This window comes from Athene noctua, chromosome 10 (assembly GCF_965140245.1).
Source record: "Athene noctua chromosome 10, bAthNoc1.hap1.1, whole genome shotgun sequence".
In the NCBI taxonomy this organism is placed as follows: Eukaryota; Metazoa; Chordata; class Aves; order Strigiformes; family Strigidae; genus Athene; species Athene noctua.
The window spans coordinates 19,729,872-19,744,741 of NC_134046.1; the positions used below are offsets into that span (position 1 = coordinate 19,729,872).

At 39.8% G+C, this 14,870-nt stretch overlaps 1 protein-coding gene across 3 annotated transcripts in view; it reads right to left on the reverse strand.

Moving 5' to 3' along the window:
* Positions 1-14,870, reverse strand: part of DCAF1 (DDB1 and CUL4 associated factor 1) — a 56,976-nt gene that overhangs the window by 9,568 nt on the left and 32,538 nt on the right. For 2 of the 3 annotated variants that reach the window (XM_074914303.1, XM_074914302.1), the window contains exons 18-22: positions 14,558-14,791; positions 13,943-14,036; positions 13,339-13,443; positions 12,451-12,524; positions 11,146-11,250 (exon numbers count right to left, since the gene is read on the reverse strand). In XM_074914303.1, the coding sequence (XP_074770404.1) occupies positions 11,146-11,250; positions 12,451-12,524; positions 13,339-13,443; positions 13,943-14,036; positions 14,558-14,791 (612 nt within the window). Of the gene's footprint in view, positions 1-5,471; positions 5,481-11,145; positions 11,251-12,450; positions 12,525-13,338; positions 13,444-13,942; positions 14,037-14,557; positions 14,792-14,870 lie in introns of all 3 variants that reach the window. The other variant, XM_074914304.1, reaches the window with a different exon arrangement.

Below are 14,870 nucleotides of genomic sequence, written 5' to 3' on the forward strand. Positions count from 1 at the left end.
AGCATTGGTGGAGGTCATCTACCTGGACTTGTGCAAAGCATCTGACACTGTCCCACACAACACCCTTGTCTCTAAATTGGAGAGATGTTGATTTGATGGCTGGACCACTTAGTGGATAAGGGATTGGCTGGATAGTCACAGTCCAAGAGTTGCGGTCAATGGCTCGATGTCCAGGTGAAGAGCGGTGACAAGTGATGTTCTTCAGGGGTTGGTGTTGGGACCGGTGCTGTTTAACATCTTTGCTGGTGACATGGCCAGTGGGAGTGAGCCAACGACAGCAAGCTGTGTGGTGTGGGTGACACGCTGGAGGGCAGGGATGTGCCATCCAGGGGGACCTGGACAGACTGGAGCGGTGGGACCATGTGAACCTCATGGAGTTCAACAAGGCCAAGTGCAAGGTCCTGCACATGGGCCAGGGCAATCCCAAGCACAAATCCAGGCTGGGCGAGGAGTGGATGGAGAGCAGCCCTGAGGAGGGGGACTTGGGGGTACTGGGGGATGGAAAACTGACCCTGAGCCAGCAATGTGTGCTCACAGCCCAGAAAGCCAACCGTGTCCTGGGCTGCATCCAGAGCAGTGTGGCCGCTCTCGTAAGACCCCACCTGCAGTGCTGTGTCCAGCTCCAGGACCCCAGCATAAGAACATGAACCTGCCTGAGCAGGTCCAGAGGAGGCCACGAAGATGATCAGGGGTCTGGAGCACCACCCTTCAGCCTAGAGAAGGGAAGGCTCTGGGGAGGGACTCTATCAGGGAGTATAGTGATAAGGGGTAACAGTTTTAAACTGAAAGAGGGTAGATTTAGATTAGATATAAGGAAGAAATTCTTCCCTGTGAGGTGGTGAGGCCCTGGCACCGGTTGCCCAGAGCAGCTGTGGCTGCCCCCTCCCTGGAAGGGTTCAGGGACAGGTTGGACGGGGCTTTGGGCAACCTGGGCTGGTGGAAGGTGTCCCTGCCCATGGCAGGGGGTGGGACTGGATGAGCTTTAAGGTCCCTTCCAACCCAAACCACTCCATGATTATTCCAGTGGCTGATTTTTCACAATGAGAAGAATTTTCCTCTTGTGTGCAATTGGAATCTCCCCAATATCAATCCCTGGGGGACACCACTTGTGACTTGTGTAGAATCACAAACTGACCATCTATCTCATAACCTTCTCTCTGTAAAACATTTTACCTCACTATCATCACTCTGACTCACTGCCTGATATTTCTGTGTGCCTGCTCTACAGCCAGGTGCATTATTATTACAATACAGTCAGACCAAACCTCTGTCTTCCTGTGTAATTCCTGTAAAATTACAAATAATCCCAGCCTGAGGCTATGATAGAGGAAAGAAAAAAAAAAATCTAATGCTCCCTTTTAAATAGAGTAGACAACATTCAGAGGGACATGACGGAGCCCAGCTTTTGAAATAAGGATGTCACACTGCTACCCATTTTAGTTACACAGCAATTCAGGTATATTAATTGCTTATAGATTCCTAGATTTAGGATTCATTTAAGGGAGCTTTACCTTGATAGATGCCAAGAACAGAACAGTTTGAAGTAGAGTATCCACTGATCCCTAATGAGACTTAAATTTGTAATTTTGAATTATATAGATATGTACAGATTTTATTATGTAATATATTATAGTGAACACAAATATTAGGGGTTTCTGTGCTATCTTTGCAATATTGTACCACTGTTACTTTTCATCTCTGGCATACACAGATGTCTCTACCTAACAGCTGCAATGCAGATACCGTTATAGTATCAACATACTTGGATGGCCAACTCTTTCTGCTCTTCAAAAACACAGCACTGCAATTATAATAAAGGAATTTTAATCTAGAAAACACCCACCCTGTTTCATACACAAAATGGCTTACTGGCCCCAGTTCTCTGCATAAATACTTACAGTGCTGATTCACCCCAGTTAAAGCAAAAAGGCTGCAAAAATAAGGCAACGAACAAAGACAAAGCTCACAATTTGAAGTGAACAAGAGAACAAAACAAAATCCTGGTTATAATTATAAAGGGATAGTAAAGAGGGAGGCTGCAACTTCAGCGTGGAATAGCTATCCGCAGATCTAAGAAGGATGTCCACGCTGGGACAGGCCCCAATTTAACTTAGAAATTGTCTGACTCAACTAAAGAGTTAATTCGATGCAACTAATACAGGCTGAAAAAGACTATCTATACAAAGGGATAATAACAGTTTAACTCAAAAAGTCTTAAGAATTTAAATCAGTAATGTATACTATCATCAGTTATACACTTTAGATAATTATACAGAATGCAGGAACTATCAATTCCTCTAGGATAAGACTGCAAAATGGGACAACTAATTTAAGTGTGCATCTTAGAGAAGTCTCCCAACACTCACTAACTCATCAAAATTCACTAATTCACTTACACATAGCATATAAATAGCTTCAACACACAGTCTATGACCCTGAAACTACTTTGAGGATGCTTAAGAGAGCAAAAGCAATTCATGTCAGCTTTTTAACATGCCCGGCCCGCATACAGGCAGACTTACAGAGATGTAGTGGTACAAGAAAAGCTGGACATTAACTTAGAATCAGAAAAGTTGATTACGTAGCAAAGGATTATCACAAGATCATCTCAAAGCAAATTACTAGCAACTTAAACTCAACTACCAGTTTGTAATCTTATGTAAAGATTCAGAAAGCCAAGTAAATTTGGTTCAGTTAATTTTTTATAACTACAAAGGAAAAACTAAACAACATCCCCTAAAGAAATGGCATATATAGGGGTGGCAGCACTGTAACAAAAGAAATGCTTGACCTAATTCTCCATGTTGCCAGTATTTACAGGCAGTTTAGAGCTTAGTAAATACCCTTTGCTCTTATTCAAGCGTTTGCATTTCCTTCCATATTGTTCTTTGATGCACGTTTGTACACACTTCATAGACTTTCATCATCAGATTTCCTAACTGTTCCCCTTTACCCATTCATTTTGCACATACAAAATTCACGAAATGTGTATTTTTGGGTAGTACAGGTTATTGATACTTTATTGATATTTGTGTTCATTTCAAAAAACATCCAAAGCCTCAGGAAAACCCCAGTCTTCAACTTATTCAAACTCTGATGCAAAACACACGTTAACTAGGCAGAACTTTGATTTTCTGATTTTAACATATTTCTGCCCTGTATTTTAACATTAAATCACTATATGTACAAAGTGCTTTCAGGAAGTATGGCTTACAGCACTGTAGATCTGCAGTATATAAAAATAATCAGCTTGTTTTATAAGCACTCTTAAGTCTTTTTATAGAGTTTTCTTACATTTCTTGAATCCAAAAATTTTTTATGAACAGATGAACAGAATTTGAGACTTCTCAACTGCAGATTACATAATCTCTCAAATTTACACTAGGCTGGCTGTTAGCTGCCAAGATCCCACAGGTCTTTTCCAATTGTTGATACTAGGTTTGGAAATCTTAACTCAGTTTTGAGATTTACGCATCACTGATTTTTTGCTTATTTGACATGATTTCAGCTGTTACAAAAAGTTTCATCTTTTCATCTAACAGACCATTCACTTGTTCTTCCACTACCAGAAATTGATTCACAGTCCAAAACAAGTAACTATGTCAATAGTTCTCTGCCCAACTTCCTCTGTTATGGCTCAATGAACTGTTCAGCTGTCATCTCACAGCTGCTGCTTCCCCAGCCCCATGCTCACCTCCTACCATAACTTCCAAGTCAACACCTCTCACCTGCAGGTGCTTTCCAGCAATAATCCTTTCTTCTGAAATCACAATCTCTATTACACCCCTGAATTTGCACTATGCTATATGATATTAGTCTAATCTATTCTTTTTTTCATCTGTGAGGCTGCCTTTTCTCTTCCTGCAAAACAGTTGCTTGAATATCGGTGAAGCTTTTCTCTTTTTCAAATCTTTCAGCTCCTCTTTAATTCACTACTGGCTATTTATAGCTAAGTCTAATCATCTGCCAACAGTGTGCCCAGGTGGCCAAGAAGGCCAATGGCATCCTGGCTTGCATCAGCAATAGCATGGCCAGCAGGGACAGGGAAGGGATCTTACCCCTTTGCTCAGCACTGGTGAGGCCGCACCTCGATTACTGGGTTCAGTTTTGGGCCCCTCACCCCAGAAAGGACATTGAATGACTCGAGCGTGTCCAGAGAAGGGCAATGAAGCTGGTGCAGGGTCTGGAGCACAGGTCTGATGGGGAGTAGCTGAGGGAACTGGGGTGTTTAGTCTGGAGAAGAGGAGTCTGAGGGGAGACCTCATGGCCCTCTGCAGCTACCTGAAAGGAGGGTGCAGAGAGCTGGGGATGAGCCTCTTTAACCAAGTAGCAAGCGTTAGGACAAGAGGGAATGGCCTCAAGCTGCATCAGGGAAGGTTTAGACTAGATATTAGGAAGCATTTCTTCACAGAACAGGAATGGGCTGCCCAGGGAAGTGGTGGAGTCCCCATCCCTGGAGGTATTTAAGAGTTGGGCTGAACAGCACTGAGGTAAATGGTGTAGCTGGGAACTGCCAATGTTGGGTTAATGGTTGGACTGGATGATCTTCAAGGTCTTTCCCAACCTAGACGATTCTGTGATCTGCTGGTAAGCATCTGCTTCTATAAACAGTTTATTTTCTCTAGCTTTTTTTTTTTTTCTCTTAAAGAAATTAATGTTTCCCAGAGTCTCATTAATTTGGTCAATTTATTTGCTCTTGCAAGAAACCACCTACTAGTTTACTTCTCCCTTTCTTTCACCGTGGTCCCACAAGTTTCTCCTAGAGAAAAGCAAACTCATTTTTAGTAATCTGGTCTCTTCCAAAGTATCGGTAATATTTTAATTACTACCTATTTCCAGCATGGGAAGGGGCTTTGCTTTCATAAAAAAAGAACATATGACCACATACAAGTTCACTGAAGAATGTTTCACCCCAGAGGAGTAAGTGTCTCCTTGTTTTAGTAATTTCTCTTTCTCCACAGACAATCCCCTTGTCATATCGTCTGACAATTGTTTTCTTTGCTTCCAAAGCATCTGTGTAGCATATTGGTACTTTCTGATCCTTTGCTATGCAATTCTCAGGAGTGACAAAGTGACAATGTCTGGTTTTCAGTCACTTAAGAGTTTCTATCCAATTCCTCCCCCACACCCTTCTTAGCACTCCCTGAACAATGGGCAGTGGAAAAAGCTTAAATATAGCCAACAGTCCTTCTAGGGGGTCAAGCATGTAAGGAATTTTACAGCCTAGATTACCTAGTATCCATCCATCCCCTCAGCTAGCAAGCCCAAACTTACCTCCTATTATCATATTAAATTCATTTTAACTATTCATCTCCTTCACACTACAGGGCTGCACCCACTTTTACCTTCTTGGCTACTTCAGTTTTAGAATTTCTTCTTCTTCACAGCCATTAATGAGGTCACAGAGCTAAAAAACATAGAAGCCTGGGAATGCACATAAGTTACCAAATGTAACAAGCAAGGAATCTTACCATAGGCTTCTATGCAGGTGTAGGTATGTGCAGATTTAATACAGGAAACAGCACACAGCATACAGTATGTCACAGAGGCAAAACATGGAGTGAAGAAATAAAAAAGCAGTTATTCTCTTAGACTATGTAAGTAGGTTTAGCTTGTCTAAACTTACCTCTGATGAATGAAAAAGCATCCATGACACAGATAAACAAAAGCTTCAAAGTAACTTGGACTCTGCTGGACTAGCATGTGCAGCTGGGACTCTTTTGACCAATACTCTGGTTTTGCTTATGAAACGTTTTCTTAATGTGACAGTATGTACTTAATAATAATCAACCTAACTCCAAAGTCACTGTCCTCTTTGAGGCATGTGCAAGTCATCACTTTGCAGTTGATACATTTATGCCTAGCATTAAGGAATGTGTTCTAATGTGACTATTACATTTTCTGTGCTATAGGGCTCAGAAATAATATGAGTCCAGAACTAGGTCCAATTTCTGAATCTGCTTCTCTTCCTCTCACTGATCTCACACTCTCACAAAAATATGCATTACTTAGCTGCATGACAGAAAACCATAGTGTGTAAAGGAATTTCAAAGTTTGGCAGGTAAATGAACTCTCCCTCTATGGATGAGAACTTGTTCCTTTATTTTCTCAAGCTTCTGACTGATATTTCTCATCACAGCTAAGGCAGCTTCTATTTTCTTGGATCCCAACTACTCTGGGAATTTTAGAAAGATGTGTTAGGTGAGAGGAAGTCAGTCTTTGATTTCTGTCACTGAACAGGCAGAATATGCTTCTGTCTCTGCTGAAGCTGTTTTACTCCACAATACTAGGTCTAGCCTTCTTAAAACTCCAATTACTTTTCCCTTTCCAAGGATTTCCTCTATTTGTGCTAACTGACAGCTAGTGAAACTAGATTCAGAAACAGCAGAATAGGCTGAAGCAGTCACAGTTATTTGCTACTATCTAAAAATGTGTTAAGTACAGGTACTGGGAAAATGTGGGGGGTTTAATTTTGTTTAAAATACCTGTTTTGGAGGATGCCTGTTCAAAAGATGTGTCTGTTAGGTAAACAGGTCTTTGGTGGAAACCAATCTTTACTTAGCCTCCCCAGCTGCAACTAAATTCAAAGATTCCTACTGAAGTGTGCAATAAACACATGTATATTATTATCAGCTGAGACATTTGTCTGAGAAATACTTGTTCCCAGCTTTATGCTGTAAACCATTTAATCTCAAGCAAGATTTCAGAACCATATAGCTTTAAATGTTACAGGAACAGCTCCTGAAAAACTAAGTGTCCCTGATGACAGAAATTATTCTAGGCAGCTTGTAGTGACAAAGCACCACCATAGTCTGATGGTTCTCAAATACATATGCCAATATGGATTAAGGTTTGTGAGGTTTTTTCCCCAGCAAATAAGTATCTATGTGAAAACAAACCTGTATCAGACCAACAGCAATAGAGTACCGTGGCATTACTGTTGCATGCATATAGGGGAGAGTCCCAAAATAAAAGTAGAAACTTGTATCACAAAGACTACATAGGAAGCTGAGGAAAAACATTCTCCATCCTGGCTAAGCCACATTAGAATAGTGATTGTCTTTCGAGTCTTTATTGCCTTATCTCCCAAGCTTACATTTCACATCACCTAGAATTTTCTAAACCAATGCAAAAAGACAAATTACACACCTACCATCACCATTTCGATAGCCCAGAAGCACTGCAGGATAATTAACAGTTCTTCAGTTCTGGCAAAAGAAGTAGAACAGACTTTATAGGACAGGGACAGCTAGGTGAAGCAATCTGCTGCTGAAGCCATCTCTCTGAACATGACAATAACTGAGACTACTACTTGAGCCTCACAGATGCAGTATCATCTATGTATTATAGAGAGAAAACTAGGCCTTGAAGAGCTAATATAGAAAGAAAAACTAAAATAAAGAGGTAAAAATGCACAGACTGCAAAAATCCTGTAACCTGCTCAAATCACCATGTCATCCAGACTTAAGTTTCACAGTTTTGAGTCTACTCTGTGGTCAGCCAGCTCCCTTGGTTTTAGCTTTTCTGATCACTTCTATTTCTGAAGTCTTCTTTCCTGGCCTGTAGCAATGGCCATGTGCCATTTCCATGTGCCATTTCTAGATCAGATGAACACATTCACTTTCCTTTGCACCATTTCCTCTGAAATTCCTGGCCTTCCTCGCTACAGAAGACAGCAGATTACTGAGTGAAACAGGATACTAATCAGCCAAGAAAGGGAAATAAATAAGAATTAAGCAAGCTAACAACCAAAAGATGGTTCAGCATCTGTACCAGTGGCTCAGATATCCATCTTAGTTTTGCTAAGTCTAACTCTGAAGGAGTGTAGCAAAACAGCAGCAAATACCAGAAGGAAGATCTTGCTGAACATAGTTCTGCAAATGCTTGTGAGTGAGACTGTCAGTCATTGATGGACCTGTTTAGATACTCACCCAGCAGTGAAATAATAAACAAAACTCATGAAAGCTCAAGGGAAAAAGACTACTATTTTTGGAGTAAAGCATCCAACAAAAAACAGCTCACAAACTGGCTCTTCCTAAGTGTGTTATATCCTCACCTTCCCTCAGTTATCATAATAAGTACAGATCACAGAGTATTAATATCCATTTAGCATTTGCTTTGTTTAACAAGGCTTGATAACTCTGGAATACTGGCCATAACTAAGAAAAGGCAGCTTTCCAGAGATGCTGTACGAAAGGGTAGTGTAACAGCCAAGGAAGAACCCAGCTACAGTGGTGCTGTTCTCAAGTATTTAAAACAAAACCATAAACATTTACTGCAGCAGCACCATGCACAAACCAGCTAAATCAGCCTGATCATTTAATCTGAGGGTAATTTATGTAACAGAACAGTTGATTTTACAAGGTTTGGTTTGAGAAAGGGGGAGTAATATAGTTGTCTTCTTTCTTCACTTAAATGAGAGAAGGCATTGAAAGATATCTATAGGCCAAATACCCCTGCTATGTTCATTTTACGGACTCTCAGTCTTTTGCTTTTCAAAAAAATGTCACAGAGCTATCTGTTGACACTTGTCAAAATTGACATCATGAGGTGTCAAAATTTAAAGTAAAAAGTGTCAGGCAGATATTTTTCTCCACAGTTCTTGTCTCAAGCACAATTTTTAAGCAATTTTATTCTGCATCCCATGACTTCCATGCAAAGCTTGCCCATCAAACATGCTTCTATTTGAGTATTTATTACTGTCTGTATAAGCAAAAAACTGTACTCATGGACCCATGCACATATATACAAATATATATATATACATAAAGTCAAGGTGTGAAGATACACGGCCACACAGATTAAATATCTGCTCTAAAAATCTTGACCAAAGACATACCAGATTAATGTCGATTCACATGGTTTCCCCCCCACACCACTTTCATAAAAAAGATCAGAAAGCATCTTTTTAGCCAGAAGGTGTTTTAGAATATCTGTGAGAAGTCCCAACAAGTCTGAAAGTTTATTTCCAATTTTTCAAACCCTAAATCACAGAAACTAACTAGGCAAGTAGTAAACACCTAGGTATCTGTGAGCATATGTAGACACAGAAAACTCCTGTTTATCAGGAAACAAATTACTCGTGTTGGCCTTAACAGACAAGTGTGCCAGAGAGATTCTGTCTTTATTCTGGAAAACCTCTACTCCTTCTAGCTCAATGCTGGATGTCTCTATGGAGACAAAAAAAGCTATATTTTGTAAGCCTGAGACTAGAACAAACCCAGAGGAACAGCAATGAACAGCTGCGGGACAGAGAGCAAGCGGTTTAGTTTACACTTTGTTAAATATATATAGATTGAATGAATTTGGGTTCATCAGTGTTGTTTATATTAAAACCAAATCTCTCTTACTAAGGCAACTTGACTGTAACCACCCTTAGAAATTAGTGTCTAGGAAACATCTATACACCCCAGAAATGAAGACATAAACCCCAGCAATTATGCAGTACAACTAGTCACTTTTGGCTTGCAAATTGATCCTGGAGCAGCTTTGTTTGTAGACTCCATAACCTTTAGAGAAAAGCTTTTAGCACACTTAAATTCTGCCCAGGGCCACCTCCCTTTGTAAGACAGGAAGAGTCACCAGTCATATTTGATGAATGATAGACACCTTATCTCTGCTTGGTACCTAGTATTACAGCCTGGAACCAACAGCATTCAGACTGCGTCCTCTTAAACAAATACAGATCTCCAAGTCAACACTTACAAGCAATATCGCAAAAGTGTCTTGATAGCTGCTAGTTAATCACTGTATAATGCAAAATCAATTTCTGCTACAAACTGCTTTTTGAGATTTCATAAAGAAAATATAAATAAGCTTACTAAAATACACTGAATGTGAACAAAAACAGTGGAAGCTGAGACAAAAATAGAAACTATTGCCTGAGGCAAGTACCGGATGGCTTGAAAGTAGAAACACTTTGTAAGGAACAGCAATTCCGCTCCTCCACCCACTCCTCACCCATCCTAAAAGTTCCTAAACTGAATCCATCCAACCTGAGGACAGAAACAGTGACCAATGATTTTATAAGAATGCCAAGACTTCAAATGCAACCTTGTAGCACATCGAGGACAGGACAGCAAATGTCCCCAAAACAGAACTACTACTTCATCTTCAGAATTACAGTGAAATTGCAGCTAATTGTTACTATTACAAAGAAAACCACTCTTTCCTGGGATCAGCGATCCAGTCTTCTGAACTAGAAAGTAAAAGTTTTAACCTAGCAACAGGAAGATTCAGAGACAGAAAGGGTATCGGGAATCTAGCTTTCCACACAGTCTGGAAAAAAAACCACCAAAATATTACCTTCTGGCATTCTTTGGAAAAAGATGAAGTCAGCTTTTCTCACAGGAGATACAAATATATGATTTACTAGAATGCAGACACCAGAGAGCAGAGAATAACGCATTTTAAATCTTTAGGGAATTGCAGCATAAAGTCTTTGCCTGTTCAGAAGAAAAAAAAAAACCACCAACCAAAAACCAAAACCACACCTGACACCCCAAAAAAGCTACAAGTATGTTTTTAATTCTCGTTGTACTGTAGTAAGTATTCTGTGCTACTCTGTATTCTACAAACTGCACCCTGAGGAGCACTTAGTGCAGTTCTTAGCTCTTTTGTTGAGTTGCCAGAGATCAAACAGCTTATTTGAGAAAAAACAACACATCCAAACGCAAACCTACAGCTTTCATTAAAATTCTTCAAACATTTTGCTGTGTAGAAGTATTGTGCAGTTGCACTGTGTTAGTCACAAGTTATGTCTCATTCAGAAACTGGGGAAAAGTTACACCCAAATATGAGACTTGGAACTGGAAAAAGGAAAACCTCAATCACTACTGTCTCTACTGGGTGTCAAAATACTTTAAAAAAACAAGCAGAACAGCAAAGTGTCTGATCAAGATTGAAAAACTTAAAGACATTAATAAACTATAAATTATCATGTCAGTTTACAGTGCACAAAGTTACTGTTCACCCAGGTTCTGCATAGTCTTAGTTCACACTGACAGTAAAGCGATCTACTTCACATTAGCTGAGACCAAATGAGGCATCCGTACTTTATAGATAATAAATGAACACCTGTGGCCTCTCACATGTAGATGGCTAACAGCTACTCTTGAACAACCAGGTTAATGCTATACTTCTCACCTGATCTTCTTCTTCATCCTCTTCATCTTCTGCCAAACGCTGCCTGCCCACTTCATACAGTCTGCAAACTGTATCCATGTTCATAGCATCCATGCTCCCTTGATTCTGAAGAGGAGATGCCCACACAGCAGTTAACCCCAGGAATTAGCTCAGCATTCATATTCAGTGCTGTATCGGATCTCAATCACAAAAACGTTACCAAAATCCTTCCCTCCCACTTACTAGCAGCAGTACAATTAGCACTAAACCCAAGTCTTTTTGGTTTCAAGGACCTGCCTAGGGGTGATGTAAAAAATATCTACTTTCTGGTTCTGTCATCCGTAAGTTACACTCTTACCAGTAGACTTCAGAAAACCTTCACTGGATCCTTAACGTGCTTTGGGTTAGCTCTTACCTAACCACAGAGTTTCTTTCAAATTTGCCTCCTTATTATATCGTTGAACCATGCCTTGGAAGAATGCTAAAAGCTGTCATATAGCAAGAGTTCCAGAACACAGCAACCACTGCTGCCACATGCCCTGAAAAACCATTTCCAATGACCCCTATAAGAAAATTTTCCTATCTTGACCTCACAACTTTGACAACTCGAACTCCAGTAGTTACACATAAAGCTTGCCCTTCTACAAATTCTTGACACACTTCTTCTGATCTGTAAGGATCAGTCATTCAGAGAGTATTAAGTCAACAGGATTTTAAATTAGTCAGTACACGTACATAGTCAGGTTCAAGAAATGGGTACTGACAACATAGTATTGGGCAAAGAACTGGACCCATTAGTTTAATTTTACTTCCCCCTAACAAACCAGTTTTGCTCAGTAATTTTTGCTTCAAATCCTTAGCTTCTGGGATTTTGCTAGGAAAACTAGTGAAAAAGGAAACAGTAAGAGCGATTCATAGGAAATCTCCATGGAAAGCCCCAGGAAGATTGCATTTCCTGGTTATTTGTACAATGCAAATTTTATTGCTATAAATAGGAAAAAAATGCATTTCTCTGCGCTTATGAGAAGGAAAACCTCTGCACATTTTAAAGGGGGACATGCCTGAAGAAGAGAAGCGTATGTGTTTGGAAGTTTAAGGAACAGGAGGCAGAAAAACAAGACTGCTGTGGGTGGACAACAAAAAGCTAACAGCATCTTTACCATCATCAAAACACCACCACTGCTTACAACATGAATTTAACAGTATTCCAGAACAGTACTCCAGGAACTCCAGAATCATAAATTCTGTAGGTTTTAAAAAAGAAATAAAAAGCATTGCACTCAAACCACAGCTACAGAGACCAGAGTTTATTCTTAGCTCTTTTACCTCAATGACAGCCAGATAGCAGTCCTTGCTGTCTGTGCACAAGTCAAAGATATTTCGCTTTACATCTATGGTAGCTGGAAAACATCACAAAACAAACTCACTGGTTAACTGCATATTACACTAGCTGAATGAAAATTATTTTTATTATTTCTATTATGTTAGCTTAATGCTAGCTGAAAGAAAAGATCTAACAAAATATGTCTAAAAGCAGATAATAAAATGTTGGGACAAGAAACAGCAGCTGAAATAAAAGCGAAATGAACATTTGTAACTAATTCAGTTGTCAGAGACTTATAAAAAAGTAGCCAGGTAAGTTCTTAATCTGTTCTCCTCCCTTGATAATACATTTATTGGCTTCTTTAAGCACAGTAAACAAGAGATAATCTTCCAGTGTAGGTGACAACCAAGGGAATGAGGCATGGCTCCTTTCAATAGCAAAAGCCACGTCTGTTTATATCCGTAGCAACAATTAGCTTAGGTCCAGAAGCTTTGCAAGCTGGCAGCCAAACTGACAGTATTTTGAACTACCAGCATGGGGAAATGCTGTTGGGAAAGGTCAAAAAAATTAAAATAGACAAAAAAAAGAAAAAGGCCCTTCCTGAAATGAGACCAATGACAACTTGGCCAAATGACCTACTATCTCAGATTATGCCCTACTTGGAAAGAAGAAAGGAAAATAAAGCCAGAACCGCAAGGAAGACAAATCACACACTGAACAGGATATGATGCTTGAACCTATTTCAGCGTTAGACCCAACTCTCGTGCTTCAATCAGAACAGGTCATAGCACAATTTGTTTTGTTATACAAGCAAAGGAGAGGAGAAAGTGAATGTTACTAAGCAGAACTGTCATTAAACCTTCAAACCAAGCTATTTGCTCCTCTCTTACCTATAGGTTTATAATCAGTTGCATTAAATGTCCTGAAAGAAGAGCCAAAGGGACTTCTCATTCTCTCTTCCAGAAGGTCATCTTCATCATCTGCCTGCAACATAGCTGATACAAGAAAAGATTATTCCATAAATCCACCTTCCATCCATCACTAACTTAAGATCAAATTAGATCCATCCATGAACCACTAACTTAAGATCAAATTTGAGTCAGATGTGAATTTTCTTTCTATTTAATAGCTTGGCAAGACCCATTTAATATCTACTCTTCCAGAGGTACCTTTATTAATACTGCAGATCACTGAAGCTTAATACAGAGGACAAAACTATTTTCTCAAGCATCATCAGATCTGCCATTATAGACATTTTCTTTTTCAATAGGTTGATTTTTAATCTCACAAATTAGTTACGATATTGCTGATGTTACAGAAAACTGTCTTTGTCAGCAATGCTCACAGCATAAACATCCTGAAAAAATTCCAGTTCACACAGTAAGGCCTGGAGTTAGACAGACTCTCCGAAGCTTCCAATTTCACCGAACAAGCATCTACTTATCTCAAACTAGAGGTGATCAAGGAGAGTAATATAAGATTGAGAAATCCTACCTCCATACATAACTGTGCCAGTATAGTTGAAGACCACACGACACTGATCCAGTGCGGGTACCGTGTGTAACAAATGGAAAGTTCGGAGGTCCCACTGAAAAAAAATAGAGGCTAAGGAGAAACAAACAATTGAAAATTTCTCTTTCCTTTTTAACATAGTGACAAACAACTGATTGCGTTCAGGAAAATTCACTGCCACCCTCTTGCAAGTATGACAGAGCTGGAATCGGATTCTAGCACCACAATCCCTTCCCCACATTCAAAATGAAAAAGCTCTTACTCAAAATGTCATTCCCAGTCATGAGAGGTTACTGCAATAGCTTTGAGGTTGACCTTGGTAAGGGATGGGAAGAGAACAGAGGTACCACAGTATCTTAGAAAAATCTCTTGCTCTCTCTGTGTGTTAAGTATTTTCTCTAGGCCATATAAGAGGCAGAATCTAGATTTAAATTAGCTATTTGTCTGGCAGTCCCCACTTAATTGATTCACAGACAAAACCCGTTGTTACATGTAACACATCAGGCTATTAATAAAACTTCTGCAAACAGCTACTTGTTTATCAATACAAATTCTTTGAGTCCCAGCACATCAGCTACCACAGGGGCCAAAGGATACAATTTCTGTATTGACTATGACCTCTAACCCATTGGGATGGAAAACACCACTGATGGTCATGTTGAATTTGTCAAACTTGTGGATGGCTTGCGCCGATCTGACATCCCAGAGGACACCATCATTTAGGACAAGGTCATCAGTGGGGTTAAATGTGGCACAGTTCTTCTTGTAGTTGTTGGCAAGATCTGGGTTAAACAGAGTCAATAGCTTGTTGCCAGTCTGAATATCATAGATCTTTTAGATTAAAAAAGAAAAAGAAAGATTAGTCACGATTTGTAATATACAAATCACCCCACATTCCCCCTTCTAGATT